At 44.1% G+C, this 15,253-nt stretch overlaps 2 protein-coding genes across 2 annotated transcripts; both read right to left on the minus strand.

Moving 5' to 3' along the window:
* Positions 1-8,026: 8,026 nt before the first annotated feature.
* Positions 8,027-9,090, minus strand: LOC141716736 (uncharacterized). The gene is made up of 2 exons (XM_074518925.1): positions 8,653-9,090; positions 8,027-8,568 (listed from the first exon to the last, which is right to left on the minus strand). The coding sequence occupies exons 1-2, from the start codon at positions 9,076-9,078 to the stop codon at positions 8,086-8,088; spliced, it is 909 nt and encodes a 302-aa protein (XP_074375026.1). The 5' UTR covers positions 9,079-9,090; the 3' UTR covers positions 8,027-8,085.
* A 4,782-nt stretch (positions 9,091-13,872) lies between these two features.
* On the minus strand, positions 13,873-15,223 carry LOC141717918 (NDR1/HIN1-like protein 6). Its single transcript, XM_074520169.1, has 2 exons — positions 14,834-15,223; positions 13,873-14,706 (listed from the first exon to the last, which is right to left on the minus strand). The coding sequence occupies exons 1-2, from the start codon at positions 14,851-14,853 to the stop codon at positions 13,905-13,907; spliced, it is 822 nt and encodes a 273-aa protein (XP_074376270.1). The 5' UTR covers positions 14,854-15,223; the 3' UTR covers positions 13,873-13,904.
* Positions 15,224-15,253: the final 30 nt, after the last annotated feature.

A 15,253-nucleotide genomic window follows, 5' to 3' on the forward strand; every position in this document is an offset into this window, starting at 1 on the left:
ACAACAACTTGTGATAGGGTATAAGAGATCCGGATAGGCGTCAACCCGGACTAAAGGAATACAGGCTCAACTAACCTACTAAGACCCCCCCCCTCTCCCGGGCCAATCAAGCATATTGCCCAGATCCGGATCCACCTGCATACCCGGATCCGGATCGGGGCCAAGACCACCATGAGGGAGGTCCCAGCAAACAAATGCACATCCCACAACCCGCCAAGGAAGGGTACGTGGGCACGTGGCTATGACAGCTATCAACAACCAACACACCAGACAAGCACGGCGCGTGTCAGAAGGCCGTTAGGACACTCTGGAGGTGGTCCCCCTGGACACGTGTAAGCAATCCACCCAAACCAGGCGTCCTCCGCTCCCAAGATCCAACGGCCCAGATTTAGAGGTAACTACCCCTAAACCCTACCTTGGGGCTATATATACCCCCAAGGCTGAAGGATTTAGGGGTTGGAAAATATTCACTCTTGCACACTCACACTCTCTTATATATTCAAAAACACACAGCAGCTATCATACATACAGATCCATACACACACACAGCAGCCTCTGCATTACATATACACATCTTCATCTTCTCCAAAGCCCTGTTCTTATTCTTACACCGGAGGCGCCGTGGGAGCCAAACCCCCCTTCTGGTGTTATTTGCAGGCGCCCAACCAGCAGCTACACCTCATCCATACCCAAAGAAGGTCCAGGAACGGCGTCGGACGGAGCCGCCCGCTCACTGGAGTTATTATTTGGCGCTAGAAGGAGGGCGCTCCATCCTTGGGTCTCGGTACCCCTGGATTCATCTTCATCAGCGAACTCTTGAGAGAGTCCACTTTTAAACCTGTAAGAACACAAGCAACCAAACCCTTTCTTGAATATGAATATTCATTTTAGCGACGTTTGTGTGAGCTTGTTACTTCAGGCCACGTTTGTGTGAGCCCGCTCTTATTTGTTAAATTTTTGTTGATTAGGGTTTGATAATCTTGATAGTCTTGAAGCCTGGGGTTTAATAGTCTTGATAATTTTAAAACCCAGAACTGTTTAGCTTGCATATTTTCTTTTTTGTTCTAGAGCCTGCTGTTCTTGTTTAGTATTGTTGTTAGCAAAGCCAGAAAGTTTGTTTGCTATTATTCTGGAAATTTCTTGTAGTCTTCAAAAAAGCAACCTCAGATCCATATTTGTAGCCTCAAATCTTGGTCAGTTGTTTGTACAATTGGGGTAATGGCAAGAGCAGGAAAAAGTACAGCTGGTAGGCCCTCTGCCAGTACCCATAATCCGGATCAAGACCCCTCTCAAGTTCAAGAACCTGGAGGAGACAGGGAGACCTTCCAGGAGCAACCACTAATGCAGCATACCCCGGTCAGGGATCCTAGAAATGTCATAGAGCTCAATCAGTACAAGTACACCAATGTTCCAGTTGCAGAGAAGCATATGGCTAACTTAACAAGCCATGAACTTGCTGAAGCAATCAAGCTCTACAGAGACGAACAAGCCCGGGCTCAGATAGAATTTGAACAAGATGATGAGCAAGAAGAGTCTGGGGACTCTCAGCAATCCAGGAGATCTGTCTTCGACCGAATTGGGACTAAGGCAAAAAAGAATCAAAAAGAGCCTAGTAAGAAGGAGACAGAAACAACCAGAAAGAAAAAGTTAGAAGAAATCAGAGAACAGATAAGAAAGGAAGAAGAGGCAAAGCTGGAGCAAAAAATTCAGAAAAGAATGCAATTGGAGGAGGAGAGGCTCCTAGCTAAAACAAGAGGCAAAAGAACTCAGAGGGACCCTAGGCCAGAAGGATCTTAAAGACATGATTTATGAGCTCCAGAGAGAGATGGAGAAAAATTCCGGGTTGGAAGTTGGGGAGACCCTCACGCCCTTCAGCCACTCCCTAGAAGCCATCCCTCGACAGAAAAATCTCAAACACTACAACTTCGACTCTTTCGATGGGCTGGGGGATCCGGAAGAGCACCTCAACTACTTCGAACAGATAGCCCAGATATACTATTACAATGACTTAACCAAATCCAGATTCTTCGCCTCGACCCTCAAAGGGGGGGCTCAAAGATGGTTCAGCAGGATTCCATCAATAAGCATTCACTCCTGGAAAGAATTCAGAGGAGCCTTCCTTAGAAGATTCAGAGCCAATAAAACACATGAAATGCACATGTGCCACCTGGAGACAATCCGCCAATATGATAACGAAGCACTCTCAGCCTATATGCGGAGGTTCCAGGAAGCCATCAACAAAGTTTCGAATCTCGATGAAAGGGAGGCTCTAAGCATATTTCGAAGGAACATGGATCCAGAACACAATGAGAGGTATATTGTGGAGTTGATAAACAAAGAGCCCCAAAGCCTGGCCGCTGCTTATTCTATGGCAGCCCGATTCATAAAAGAAACAGATGTTCTCTAGGCGATGAGAATGACTCGGAATGGAGGAAACAGGAACAAATCTTCTGATGACCGACCGAAAGGGGGTTACCTTCAGGAGAAAAAGTTCAAACAAAGCAACCAAACCCAGTAGACAAATGTTGTACAAAACACCCCAATATTCCAAAGATTGGGTCCTAAAACAGAATCCAAAAGTGATCCCGGTCCACCTAGACAGGACAGAGAGCCTAGGCAAGAGCCAGAGTGGACACCACTAAACAGGACCTGGGAAGAAATACTGAAAGAGATCAAGGGAAAGCCATTCTATTATCCTCCAAAGCCAATGCAGACTCCCCCAGAGAGCAGGCCTTACAACAGACAGTGCAACTATCATGAAACCCATGGGCACAAGACTGAAAATTGTCTCTCTCTAAAATACTTCATTGAAGATCAAATAAAGAAAGGCAACCTGAATCAATACATCTCAAGGGAGACAAATCAGAGAGAAGAAAGGTAAATGAAGGGTAATAATGTAGTAAATGTGGTCCTGGGAGGGTCATACTCTCCCTCTAGGAGCCCGGGCTCAGGAGATGAGGTGTTCTCCGTCCAATCCTACCCGGAGATGATGATCTCATTCAGCAGCAAGGATTATGAAGGAGTCAACCCGAATCACAACGAAGCCTTGGTTGTAATACTAGATATCTTTGACAATGAAGTAAGAAGGATGCTAATTGATAATGGATCTTCAGTAAACATACTCTTCAATCATACTGTGGATAGGATGAAGCTTGGGAGCGTACGCTCCAATGAATGCCAAGAGAACCCTCTGTATGGGTTCGGGAACAACTTTGTCCCGATCCAGGGAACTTTATACTTGCCAGTCATATTTGGATCGGGCCCAAACCAAGTTATCCATGTGATAAAGTTCTACGTTATCAATACTCCTTCATCCTACAACGGCATAATCGGGCGCTCAGCCCTGACCAGGATCCAAGCAATCACCTCCATATCACACTTGAAAATCAAATTCCCAACTCCAACCGGGGTAGGAGAAATCAAGGGAGACTATGAGGTAGCTGAAAGATGTTACATCCAGGCTCTGGTAATGGCTGAAACTCATCAAGACAACAAGAGAAAGGCCGTGGTGCTCCGGAAACAGCAAAGTATCAAGAAACATCGCCCCCACTCAAGGGATGATGCGAGAAAAGAAGTTCAGATCATAGAGTCCCTCTCAGACCCAAAAGCAACCAAACCAAGTTCAGAAGAGCAGAAAAGCAACCAAGTCACTGAAGAAATTGAATTGAGCCCAGTCCTTGGCCAAAACAACCCTACTGTGCAAGCAACCAACCCTGAAACAATTGAAGTAGGGGCAAGCAACCAAAAGGAGATGACAACCCGGGCTTAGATCTATACGAAGAAGAATACAGAGGCCCGAATCCAACAGTTGGTATCAAATATGGATCAATCCAAGATAGAGTCCGCTGTAGAAACAGAAACAATTCTGATCAATACAACCGGTCCTTCCAAGAAGATAAAGATAGGGTCCGGGCTCGAGGCTAATTTCAGAAAAGACCTGGTATCACTACTCCAAGGGTACTCTGATATATTTGCTTGGACCCCAAGAGACATGCCCAGGTTGGACGAATCCATAGCGATGCACAGCTTGGATGTCAACCCCGAGAGGAAACCAGTCAAGCAAAAGAGAAGAAATTTTTGCCCCAGAAAGGCAGAAAGCAGTTGATGAAGAAATTGAGAAACTACTCAAAGCAGGAATAATATGCGAAGTCAAGTACCCGGAATGGTTGGCAAATGTTGTGATGGTGAAAAAAGCAAACGGGAAATGGAGAATGTGTATCGACTACACAGACTTGAACAGTGCATGCCCCAAAGACCCCTACCCCCGCCGAATATTGATCAGTTGATCGACGTAACATCCGGGCATGTAATGCTAAGATTCATGGACGCCTACTCGGGGTACAACCAGATCAAAATGAATCCCAAGGATATCCTAAAGACAGCCTTCATCACCCACAGGGCGGTCTACGCCTATCTGATGCTGCCTTTCGGATTGACAAATACGGGAATAATATATCAAAGAGCAATGAATAAAATCTTCAAAGACCAAATCGGAAGGAATTTGGAATCCTATGTTGACGACATGATTGCAAAGTCCACAAGCATCCCCGGTCACATGGGAGACCTAAGAGAATGCTTCGATAACTTGAGAAAATACTCACTCAGGCTCAAATTCGGAGTAGGGGCAGGAAAATTTCTTGGATTCATGATAAGAAATAGAGGAATTGAAGCCAACCCAGAAAAGATAAAGGCAATACAAGAGATGAAGCCTCCCAGAACGCAAAATGATGTTCAGAAGCTAGCAGGGTCACTGGCTGCACTCAGAAGATTCATCTCAAAGTTAGCTGAAAAGTGCCTACCCTTCTTTGACCTGTTAAAAGGAGCAACCAATAAGAGAGAAGTTAATTGGAGCCCAGAATGCCAAAGCGCATTTGAAGAAATCAAAAGGTACCTTTCTCAACCCCCGTGCTCACTAAAGCCCAGCCCGGGGAGCCCCTATCCCTTTACCTATCAGCAGGGGCCCTAGCAGTTGGAGCAGCCTTGATCAGGGAAGAGAACGGAAAACAGCAACCAGTTTATTATGTGAGCCAAGTGCTAAAAGATGCGGAGACCCGATACCCGAGGCTAGAAAAGTTTGTTTTTGCCTTGGTCACAGCATCCAGAAAGCTCAGACACTACTTCCAGGGAAGGGAGATACGGGTTGTAACTAACCAACCCTTAAGGAAGATAATACACAAGCCAGATATCTCGGGAAGATTGGTGAATTGGGCAGTTGAGCTGAGTCAGTTCAACTTGAGCTTCATTCCAAGAACAGCAATCAAAGCCCAGGCCCTAGCTGATTTCATCATAGAATGTAATTTCCCGGAAGATGAGCATGTGCCCATGAGCGTTGATCCGGAGAGAAATACTGATCAAGACATAGGAGCCTGGGCTCTCAAAGTTGATGGCTCTTCAACCAATGAAAGATCAGGAGCCGGGCTCATACTAAAGAGCCCAGAAGGATTCACAATCCAAACAGCAATCTCCTTTGCCTTCTCAGCAACAAACAACCAGGCAGAGTACGAGGCCTTGATTTCAGGGTTGAAGCTAGCGAGAACACTCAGGATCCAGGATATTAAAATCTACAGCGACTCCCAGATCGTGGTAAAGCAAACAAATGGCGAGTACATAGCCAAGGATCCAGTTTTAGCCAAGTACCAGGCTTTGGTCCAAAGCTACCTCGCCTCTATACCAAAAACCCAAGTCATCCAAATCTGCAGAGAGGAGAATTCAGAGGCTGATGCACTATCTAAACTTGTTCAAAATTCATCAGACCTGGACTGCTCCGTCTACTTCGAAGAATTGCAGAAACCGAGCATAGAGTCTGAAGAGGTCATGGAAATAGACAACAGTCTGAATTGGATGACTCCATTTATTAACTACCTGGAAAAGGGAGAGCTCCCGAAGGATAAAGGGAAGGCTCAAAGGTTAAAAGCAAAAGCTTCAAAATTCTTCATCGAAGAGGGTATACTCTATCGTCGGACCTTCTCATCCCCGATCCTGAAGTGCATAGGCCCAGGAGAGGCACATTACTGTCTTATGGAAGTTCATGAAGGAATATGCGGGGATCATATGTCCGCAAAGGCCCTAGCTCACAAAATCATAAGACAAGGATACTACTGGCCTCCTATCCACCAGGATGCAATAGAATTCATGAAGAAATGCAAGGAATGCCAGCTTTTCAGCAATGTGACACGGATGAGCCCAGTCCTACCTTCTTCAGTCTTGTCACCAATCCCATTTGTTGTATGGGGCATTGATATCATGGGACCATTCCCCAGAGCCATAGGAGACCTCAGGTACTTACTAGTCTCAATTGATTATATGACAAAATGGGTAGAAGCAAAGGCAATGAGAACAATAAACCAGCAAGATTGCATCAAGTTCATGGATAACATTCTGATGAGATTCGGGATCCCGAGAGTACTAGTCTCAGACAATGGGCCACAGTTCGTTGGTTCAGAATTCGAATCCTACCTCCAAGAAAGGGGTATCCGGCACAAGAAGTCATCGGTAGCCTACCCTCAAGGGAATGGCCAAGTTGAAGTAACAAATCGAATACTTCTCAAGGGGATAGAGAAGAGGCTCAGGGAAAGCAAAACCAAATGGCCAGAAGAATTGCCTAATGTAATTTGGGCATACAGAACAAGCCCCCGTACAAGTACGGGAGAAACTCCCTTCAAACTAGCTTATGGGACTGAAGCTATGCTACCAATTGAAGTGGGATCCCCCTCCCATCGAGCAATCAACTTTGATGAGATAGCAAATGAAGAGGGGCTCAGGACAAATATTGAGCTAATTGATGAAGTTCGAGACCAGGCAGTGGCAAGAATGGAAAAGTATAAAGAGAAAACCAAAGAGCACTTCAGCAAGAAGTCCCGAGTCAAAAACTTTCAAGTTGGAGACTTGGTCCTTCGAGACACAGAAGCTTCAGATCCCACCAATACTGGAAAGCTAATGCCAAAGTGGGAAGGCCCATACAAAGTCAAGGAAGTTCTAAGGCCAGGAACATACAAGCTCATGAACATGGATGAGTCTGAAGTACCAAATACATGGCATGGACTCAGGCTCAGAAAGTTTTACCAGTAGAAAAAGCAACCAAAAGCAACCAGAAATTGTAGCCTATGGCAAGCAACCAATCTATGATCCTATATTTTGTATGAAAAAATTTGCAAAGCAATGAAAAGAATTTTCCATTCTTAGAAAGTTATTACTTTTAAATTACCAGTTATGGAAGCAAAAAACAACCCGGGCACGTTCTCATACCCGGGTTGGAAGCAAAAAACAAAGGCAACCACTATTTGCTTAGAAAATTCCTAAGTAAATGGAGCAATCACCAATCCGGATTAGACATACCCGGATTGAAAGCAAATTTAAAAGCAAAAATCAACTCGGATAATCATTCAAATCCGGGTTGCAAACAACCATTATGTACTTAGGTAACCCTCTAAGTACATAAAGCAAAAAAGCAAACACCAACCCGGATAACCATTCGAATCTGGGTTGAAAACAACAATTATGTAAAGCAAAAGAGCAAACAACAACCCGGATAAGCATTCAGATCCGGGTTGCAAGCAAACATTATGTACCAATATTTTCTAAGTACATAAAGCAAAAAACCATAAATCAACCCGGGTGGGTTTCATACCCGGATTGAGATCAAATTCAATACCAAAAAGCAACCCGGATAAGCATTCGAATCTGGGTTAAAACAACCATCATGTACTTATATTTTCCAAGTAAATTAAACATAAAAGCAAACATCAACCCGGATAAGGCTCCATACCCGGAACAACCCTGATATAAACCCAATCCGGGTTAGGGGCCATAGCCACAGCCCGGATCAGGATCATTTGCGCAATAGAGCCAGGATCCGGATTCCTCATAAAAATGAAAAGTACAGATTGAAGACAAGCAAATATTTTCCACAATGGAAGGAAAGTACAAGGCAACGAAAGTAAAATTTAAAGCAAGATCCGGATTGCCATCAATCCGGAACAAATCCAAATATTACAAATAGTTCAAATCAAAGTACGAGAATGGGAAATCCTAGAAAAAGAAATTACAAGGGTTGGGCCCGAGAAGCTTAGCAAAGCTGGTCCGGATCTAGAGGAAGCTGGGGCTGGGGCCGTCATAAGGCTCTGGTTCCCCCTGACCCTGCTCCACTACAGCCTTGGCAGCAAGGAACTCCTGGATGAAGCTCTCCCAGGACACCAATAGGTCGGTCTTAATGTGGCGTTCAGCGACGACCCAGGATCTGCGGACTTCAGGAACCCCGGCCTGAGCAACCCCGAAGTCGTAAACATCGCTGGCCTTGAACTCAGCAATTATAGCCTTCTTGTTCAAGTTCTCCTTTGCAGCGAGTTCGGCCTTAAGCCTCTCTACCTCCCTGGAAAGTCCCTCAGCCCGGTTCTCTGAATCCTTTAGCTTATCATTCAACCCAGACTCCACCACACGGAATCCCTCCCGGGCTTCCTCCAGCTCTCCCTGCAGAGTATCAGCCCGTATCTTCTCGGTATTGGTCCGGTTGTTGGCTTCCCGGACCTCCGTGTAGGCAACGTCTGAGCATATAGATATGGCACTCCCGAGCTGAAAAAAGAGAGAAATCGACTAAGTATAAAAAAAAGAATAGGGGACGCAATCCGGAACCAAAGACATGGAAAATTTGGATACCTGTCCCCATTGCCCGGTGACCCTTTTCAGAGCTGCAGCCATGTTGTATCCCTCCACCTCCTCATAGTCATCTTGAGAAGGAATACTAGACATGAACCCGGCTAGGTCAACCAGGCTCTTTGTCCCTATTCTGATGAGACCCCCATCCGGGCCCTTCCCTTCCGAATCACAAACGACAGCTTTTCCGCGGGGAGGCTTTCTCGGGGCGGACTTCCTTTTCTTCGAAGGAGGGTCCTCAGAGATCTCCTGGACATCCGGATCCTCGTTCAAAGCAACGTCACCCGGACTGGGCACGTTCCGGGGGGCAGAAGACTCGGCACCACCCTCGGCATCCACAGATCCGGATCCAGTACCAGGGGCCCCTTTGGTTGTCTTATATGCCAATCCCAAGGAGTTGAAAGCTGCTGCATAAGCCGAAGAAGACATTATCGCTCTGGATGCAGGGTTGTAATGTGGCAAACCTGAAATTTGGAAAAGAGAACTATCAGCATAGGATTTATATACATGCAAAGACCACCAAATCCGGAAATAAAATATTGCAGTAAGCTCGGATCAGGAAAACAAAGCTAAATATACCATAATCGGGATCATGGGAAAATATTTGATGCAAACAAGCTACAAGTAAAAAAGCAAAATGGACGTTGATCTGGGTCATCAGGAAAAACAAAGAGACCCGGATCAAAGGCCAAACAGAGATTCCGCAGCAATAATTACAAGTTAAAAGAAAAAGGAACCGTAATCCGGATCGCCAAACAGGGATGGGGACCCGGATCACAAGCAGAGCAGGTTAAAGAAAAATTTACAGCCGAGTTGGAATAGGAGTTTATGGTTCATAAAGGTATCCCGGGTCGGCTGGAACCCGAGACTACCGCAAAATTTCCTAATCTGATCTACAGCCTCCCCCTCCAAGATCTCCGGGTTGAACTTTGTCTTAACTTCCCCAGTTGTAAAATAGGGGAGAAACTCCAGGTCGAAGCCCTTCAACATCAAAATCTCCCCGTTCCAATATTTCAACAAGGTCTGGTGCATGACAGGTTTGGACCTACCCGGACCAAAGCCGCACTCTGCTGCCCGGAACCTGAGCTCATAAAAAGGCTTATGGCTTGATCTAGAGAGATAAAAAATATGGTGGAACAACTTGAAGGTAGGCATGAGCCCGGCCTTGTTACAGCAAGCTATGAACCAGGTCATAGACTTAATTCCGTTTGGAGTTATCTGCATTGGGGATATCCTGTAGACATACTTACACGGGTGCTTAAGAAAAATATGGCAACGAGGGCTCCACCCGGACCTTAGATGCTCCAGCCAAACTGGAACAAAACCATCCGCAGGACGATGGAAAATCCTCTCATGGGGCTCGGGCCACCTCCAAGCGATATCAGGAGTTAATTGAAAAGCAGCCCGGATTGCCTTGTCCATATCACCAGGATCAGCTTCAGCATAAAAATCCTTCAGCTGGTAATGATCCCGGCTGATCCCAAACGAAGCAAAAGCTGCTTCCAGACCACCTTGGTCATAAACACCCGGGTGGCCATCCTCGTGCCTCTCGTATCTGACCCGGGTATAATAAATGCTATCTTCAAACCCGGGTGGCTTTCTCACGAAATGATACTTAATCTCGGACCAGCGGCCGTCTGGCGTAAAAATAACCGAGTTTTTCGGAAGCCTCTTGAACCGGAAGCTCGTAATTGTTCCCACAGACCCGGACCCTTTCCTCACCATCTCGCCCTGGATCTGTTCTCTACCAGATGAATCCGGATCACTCTCCTCGTCAGAAAAGTTGGGGTAGTAGTTATAGACTTTCCTAGCTCGCTCCTTGGTCCGGACCATATACCTATTAAAATGAAGGTCAGTTAGCCTGGGCCCTACAGATTTTATTTGTTTTGCTAAGCGGTCCGGATAAGGTACGTTATGTTAGTTTTACCATAACCTAATGATCCGGACCACCAATGCAAGTCCAACCCGGAAAAACATCAACGATCTGGATCATGTTAACTACAAATAAACAACAAAACAACCATGGACCCGGATCTTGGTGGCAAATATCCGAATCCGGATCCATAGCAACCAAAAACTTAAAATCACTCATGCACCCGGTTCCTCACGGCAAACACCCATACCCGGATCAAAAGCAACCAAAAACAGCTTAGAAAACATGTCATATAATTCTACCCAACAACCTCCCCCGATCCGGATCCTATACCCTCAACCCGGATCCAAAACAAAAACCCTAACCCACAAACAGTTATTTTGAGAATCAAAAGGCAAAACATATGAGTTTTATAGATACACACAGTTTTTCTATCAAAAACACGAAGAACAAAGAGACTAAACCCAGAAAAATCGAATACAAAAGCGCACAAAAATTAAACAAAAAGGCCCAAAAAATAACAGATCTAAACACAAATCAGCAAAAAATAAACACATCCACCAAAAAACAAGCCGCAACACAAAGAATCCACAACAAAATCGAAGCATCTAAAAGCTCGGAGAAAAGTGCAAGAACTCGAAAGGAAAAATAAAAAAACAAGAGAGGAAGGCTTACAAATCGCAAGCAAAAGAGGAAAGAGCAAGGAGAACAACGATCAAGGCAACAGCAATCGAGAGCTTCAAATCGTCGGCGAGACTTCGGGAACTTTGGGAGAGAACAAGAGTTAAGTGACGGTTGGGTATTTCTTTGATGAGAAAATAAAAAATAAGGGGAGAGGGGAGACAGCCTTTTATAGGCCCGAGAAAAGGAGTAGCCCCTGCCACGTGGCAGGGCGCAGTTGGCTGGAATAGCAGTTACAAAACTGCATTGAAGACCCATAATCATTATGGGGGCGATTTTTTAGGAATTAACTGTCGAAATTCAAATTCATGGGGGGAATTAAGCAAAAACGTTACAAATCCCAAACCTTTCAAATTCCAAAGCACAAATCCTGGATCAACTACTATACCTTAATCCGGATTGGCATCTACTACACCAGATCCGGATTGGAGGGCAACCAGGAGCAGAAAATTTTCTAAAGCATCTACTATACCTTAATCCGGATTGGCATCTACTACACCAGATCCGGATTGGGGGGCAACCAGGAGCAGAAAATTTTCTAAAGCATCTACTATATCTTAATCCAGATTGGCATCTACTACACCAGATCCGGATTGGGGGGCAACCAGGAGCAGAAAATTTTCTAAAGCCTCTACTATACCTTAATCCGGATTGGCATCTACTACACCAGATCTGGATTGGGGGGCAACCAGGAGCAGAAAATTTTCTAAAGCATCTACTATACCTTAATCCGGATTGGCATCTACTACACCAGATCCGGATTAGGGGGCAACCAGGAGCAGAAAATTTTTTCCTAAGCCGAATATGCAACCCTACTCTACTCCCTCATCCAGAAAATCCGCATAAGGGAGTGGAGGACAAATGATAGGGTATAAGAGACCCGGATAGGCGTCAACCTGGACTGAAGGAATACAGGCTCAACTAACCTACTAAGACCCCCCTCTCCCAGGCCAATCAAGCATAGGAGCCCAGGCCCGGGTCTATCCTATTGCCCAAATCCGGATCCACCTGCATACCCGGATCCGGATCGGGGCCAAGACCACCATGAGGGAGGTCCCAGCAAACAAATGCACATCCCACAACCCACCAAGGAAGGGTACGTGGGCACGTGGCTATGACAGCTATCAACAACCAACACACCAGACAAGCACGGCGCGTGTCAGAAGGCCGGTAGGACACTCTGGAGGTGGTCCTCCCCTGGACACGTGTAAGCAATCCACCCAAGTCAGGCGTCCTCCGCTCCCAAGATCCAACGGCCCAGATTTAGAGGTAACTACCCCTAAACCCTACATTGGGGCTATATATACCCCCAAGGCTGAAGGATTTAGGAGTTGGAAAATATTCACTCTTGCACACTCACACTCTCTCATATATTCAAAAACACACAGCAGCTATCATACATACAGATCCATACACACACACAGCAGCCTCTGCATTACATATACACATCTTCATCTTCTCCAAAGCCCTGTTCTTATTCTTACACCGGAGGCGCCGTGGGAACCAGACCCCCCTTCCGGTGTTGTTTTGCAGGCGCCCAACCAGCAGCTACACCTCATCCATAGCCAAAGAAGGTCCAGGAACGGCGTCGGACGGAGCCGCCCGCTCACCGGAGTTATCAACTTGAATCCTCAATCTCATGAACTCAAGCCAAATACTAGAATTGTTATTAGCATCATACTAAATAAACGTGCCAAAAACATTACCTAGTTGTTCCCCACTGCTTTTGACATGTAGCATACTAGAGGTCATGTATTTGGATCCAGAAATCTGCACGAACCAGTGCTATTTTAGTCAGGTTCTTGCCTTGTTTGATCTCATTCAAAACAAGGAGTGCGTTATCAAACGACCAGTTCAAAATATAGTATAATTGGAATAAATATAGACCCGGCTTCGGATCTTTGATAGTGATTCACAAAACCGGCCTCCATACATCATCCAGTTTTGTCTTCATAACCCGATAAAAAAACTGCCTACCATGTAGAGCTCGAATCTATTAATCTCCTCTTCAATACCTTCATCAAAGATAAGCTCTTCGTTCTTGATGTCCATGTCCGCCATTTACATTTTAATGTCCTTAATTGATGCCATAGTAACACCCTCTCTCACCTCTAGAGCAGGAAGGAGAGAAAAACTATACTCTTGCAAGAGTTTGGAGAGAGGTCTTTAATTATTTTAAAAAAATAATTAAAACGTATGAATCTAAAAAATGAATATAATAATGATTATTGAATTTGAATTTATATTTCAAACACATGATTGGAATAGAATTTGGATCCGCCTCAAATTTGGATTCATGATTGGAGTTGGCCTGAGGTTTAAGTTGATAGATATGTTTATTTGAAAACTTATACATTTTAATATTATTAGAAATATGTTCTGTAATTATAGTAGTACATATTCTAATATAAAAACGTATTACAAAATTTATGTTAAAGAAAATAATAAAACAATAAATTAAAAAATACATTGAATCACATAATAAAAATATATTATTTAACATAAAAAAAATTGCAAAAAATTCTGAAAAAGAAAAACATTACAAAAGAATAATTAAAAGAATATATTAATTTTCTACTTAGTTATGGTTCCCAAGAAAACCTTACCCTCCTGCCATAATAACAAAACATCAAAATCCAAAATTATATTAGAACAAAAGAAAAAAAAGATAGTATGCAACACAAGATACATTTCAGAACCTTCACAACTTCAATCTAAACTTGCAAGAACTAGCTTTGATAGTGATTAAGCTATTGGAGCTCAATGTGTCGACAATCAATAAACAATTTCCCAGTATTCTCACTTTCCTCAACTTCAACTTCCCCAGTTTTACACTTACAGGAACATCTACTTTAAGGTCTAAAGGAATCCTTCCTGTCTGTTGTTGCTCTTGCAATGCCCCCAGCAACGTGTTCCCATACTGCGCTTGCCCTGTCAATGACACGTTTAAACTCGTTTCGTTCCTATGACCTTGGTAAAATTTCGGAAACCTGCCTTGGCATAGTTTTGTTTGGGCATACCAGACACTTAAATGGCTTCCTTCCTGATAGTATATCCCTATCTTTTTGTTGGGGTTTTTGGCTGTGATTTGGACATCAAATTTAGCGTAGAGACTGCCATCAGTGTTTAGTCTTAAATCTGAGATTTGAAGGCGGTCTAAAGAGTACTTGGGGACTTTTGGTTGGAAAACTATATAGAGAATGCCTATTATGGCTCCAAGAATGACGAGGATGAGGATCAACACAGAGATTGTCCAACAAATGCATTTGCAACAAAAGCTTCTCGACTTGCGGTGTGGTGGTGATGGAATTAATGGGGTGGTTTGCCGAAATGGTGGCTGTGGTGGGCCTGTTGGCCCGTGTACTTGTGGTGGTACTGGATTCATGTTTTTGACATGCATGGATTGAGAAGATATGGATGAGATATTAGGCACTACAGGAACCGTTGAAGGTGCTTCGATATCAACTACGGGATGAATTTTTAGATGGTCAGCCATGGCACATCTGTACAAAGATATTTTTGGTGTTGAGAATGTTAACTTGGAGTTGTTGATGTATTTTGCTATGAATATTGTAAAGCTGATGGAGTTGTTAATGAATGTAAAAGTAACGTATATACAGAAATATCTACCTGTACGTTTTATATAACATCTACATCCTTCAGTTCTTTTGAAGAGTTGGATTGCAAAATTCTTACCTTCCTTACCTAATAACAAAACAATGCAAGTATGTAACTCAAGTTGGTGACCTACAATAGAATTCACTTGTTAATTAGTAATCCTTTTTTAATATTTCTGTTCAGATCGACTTTCATCCAAAATTTTGGACGCTAGAATATTATTAAAAATGACAGATTCATGAATCACAGAAACAGAAATGAGAAATGAGAAAAAACAAATAAGACCTTCAATGGAGCATAATAACTATTTACAAAAAAAACAACAAAATGTTGGTGCAGTGCGACCCCCGCAGTGACCCCCTTGCGAGAGGTGCAGTACTTTGCGGGAGGTCACAAGTTCGACTCCTGAGATGTGCGTGTGATTAATTATCA

Source organism: Apium graveolens, chromosome 4 (genome assembly GCF_009905375.1).
Source record: "Apium graveolens cultivar Ventura chromosome 4, ASM990537v1, whole genome shotgun sequence".
NCBI lineage: Eukaryota > Viridiplantae > Streptophyta > Magnoliopsida > Apiales > Apiaceae > Apium > Apium graveolens.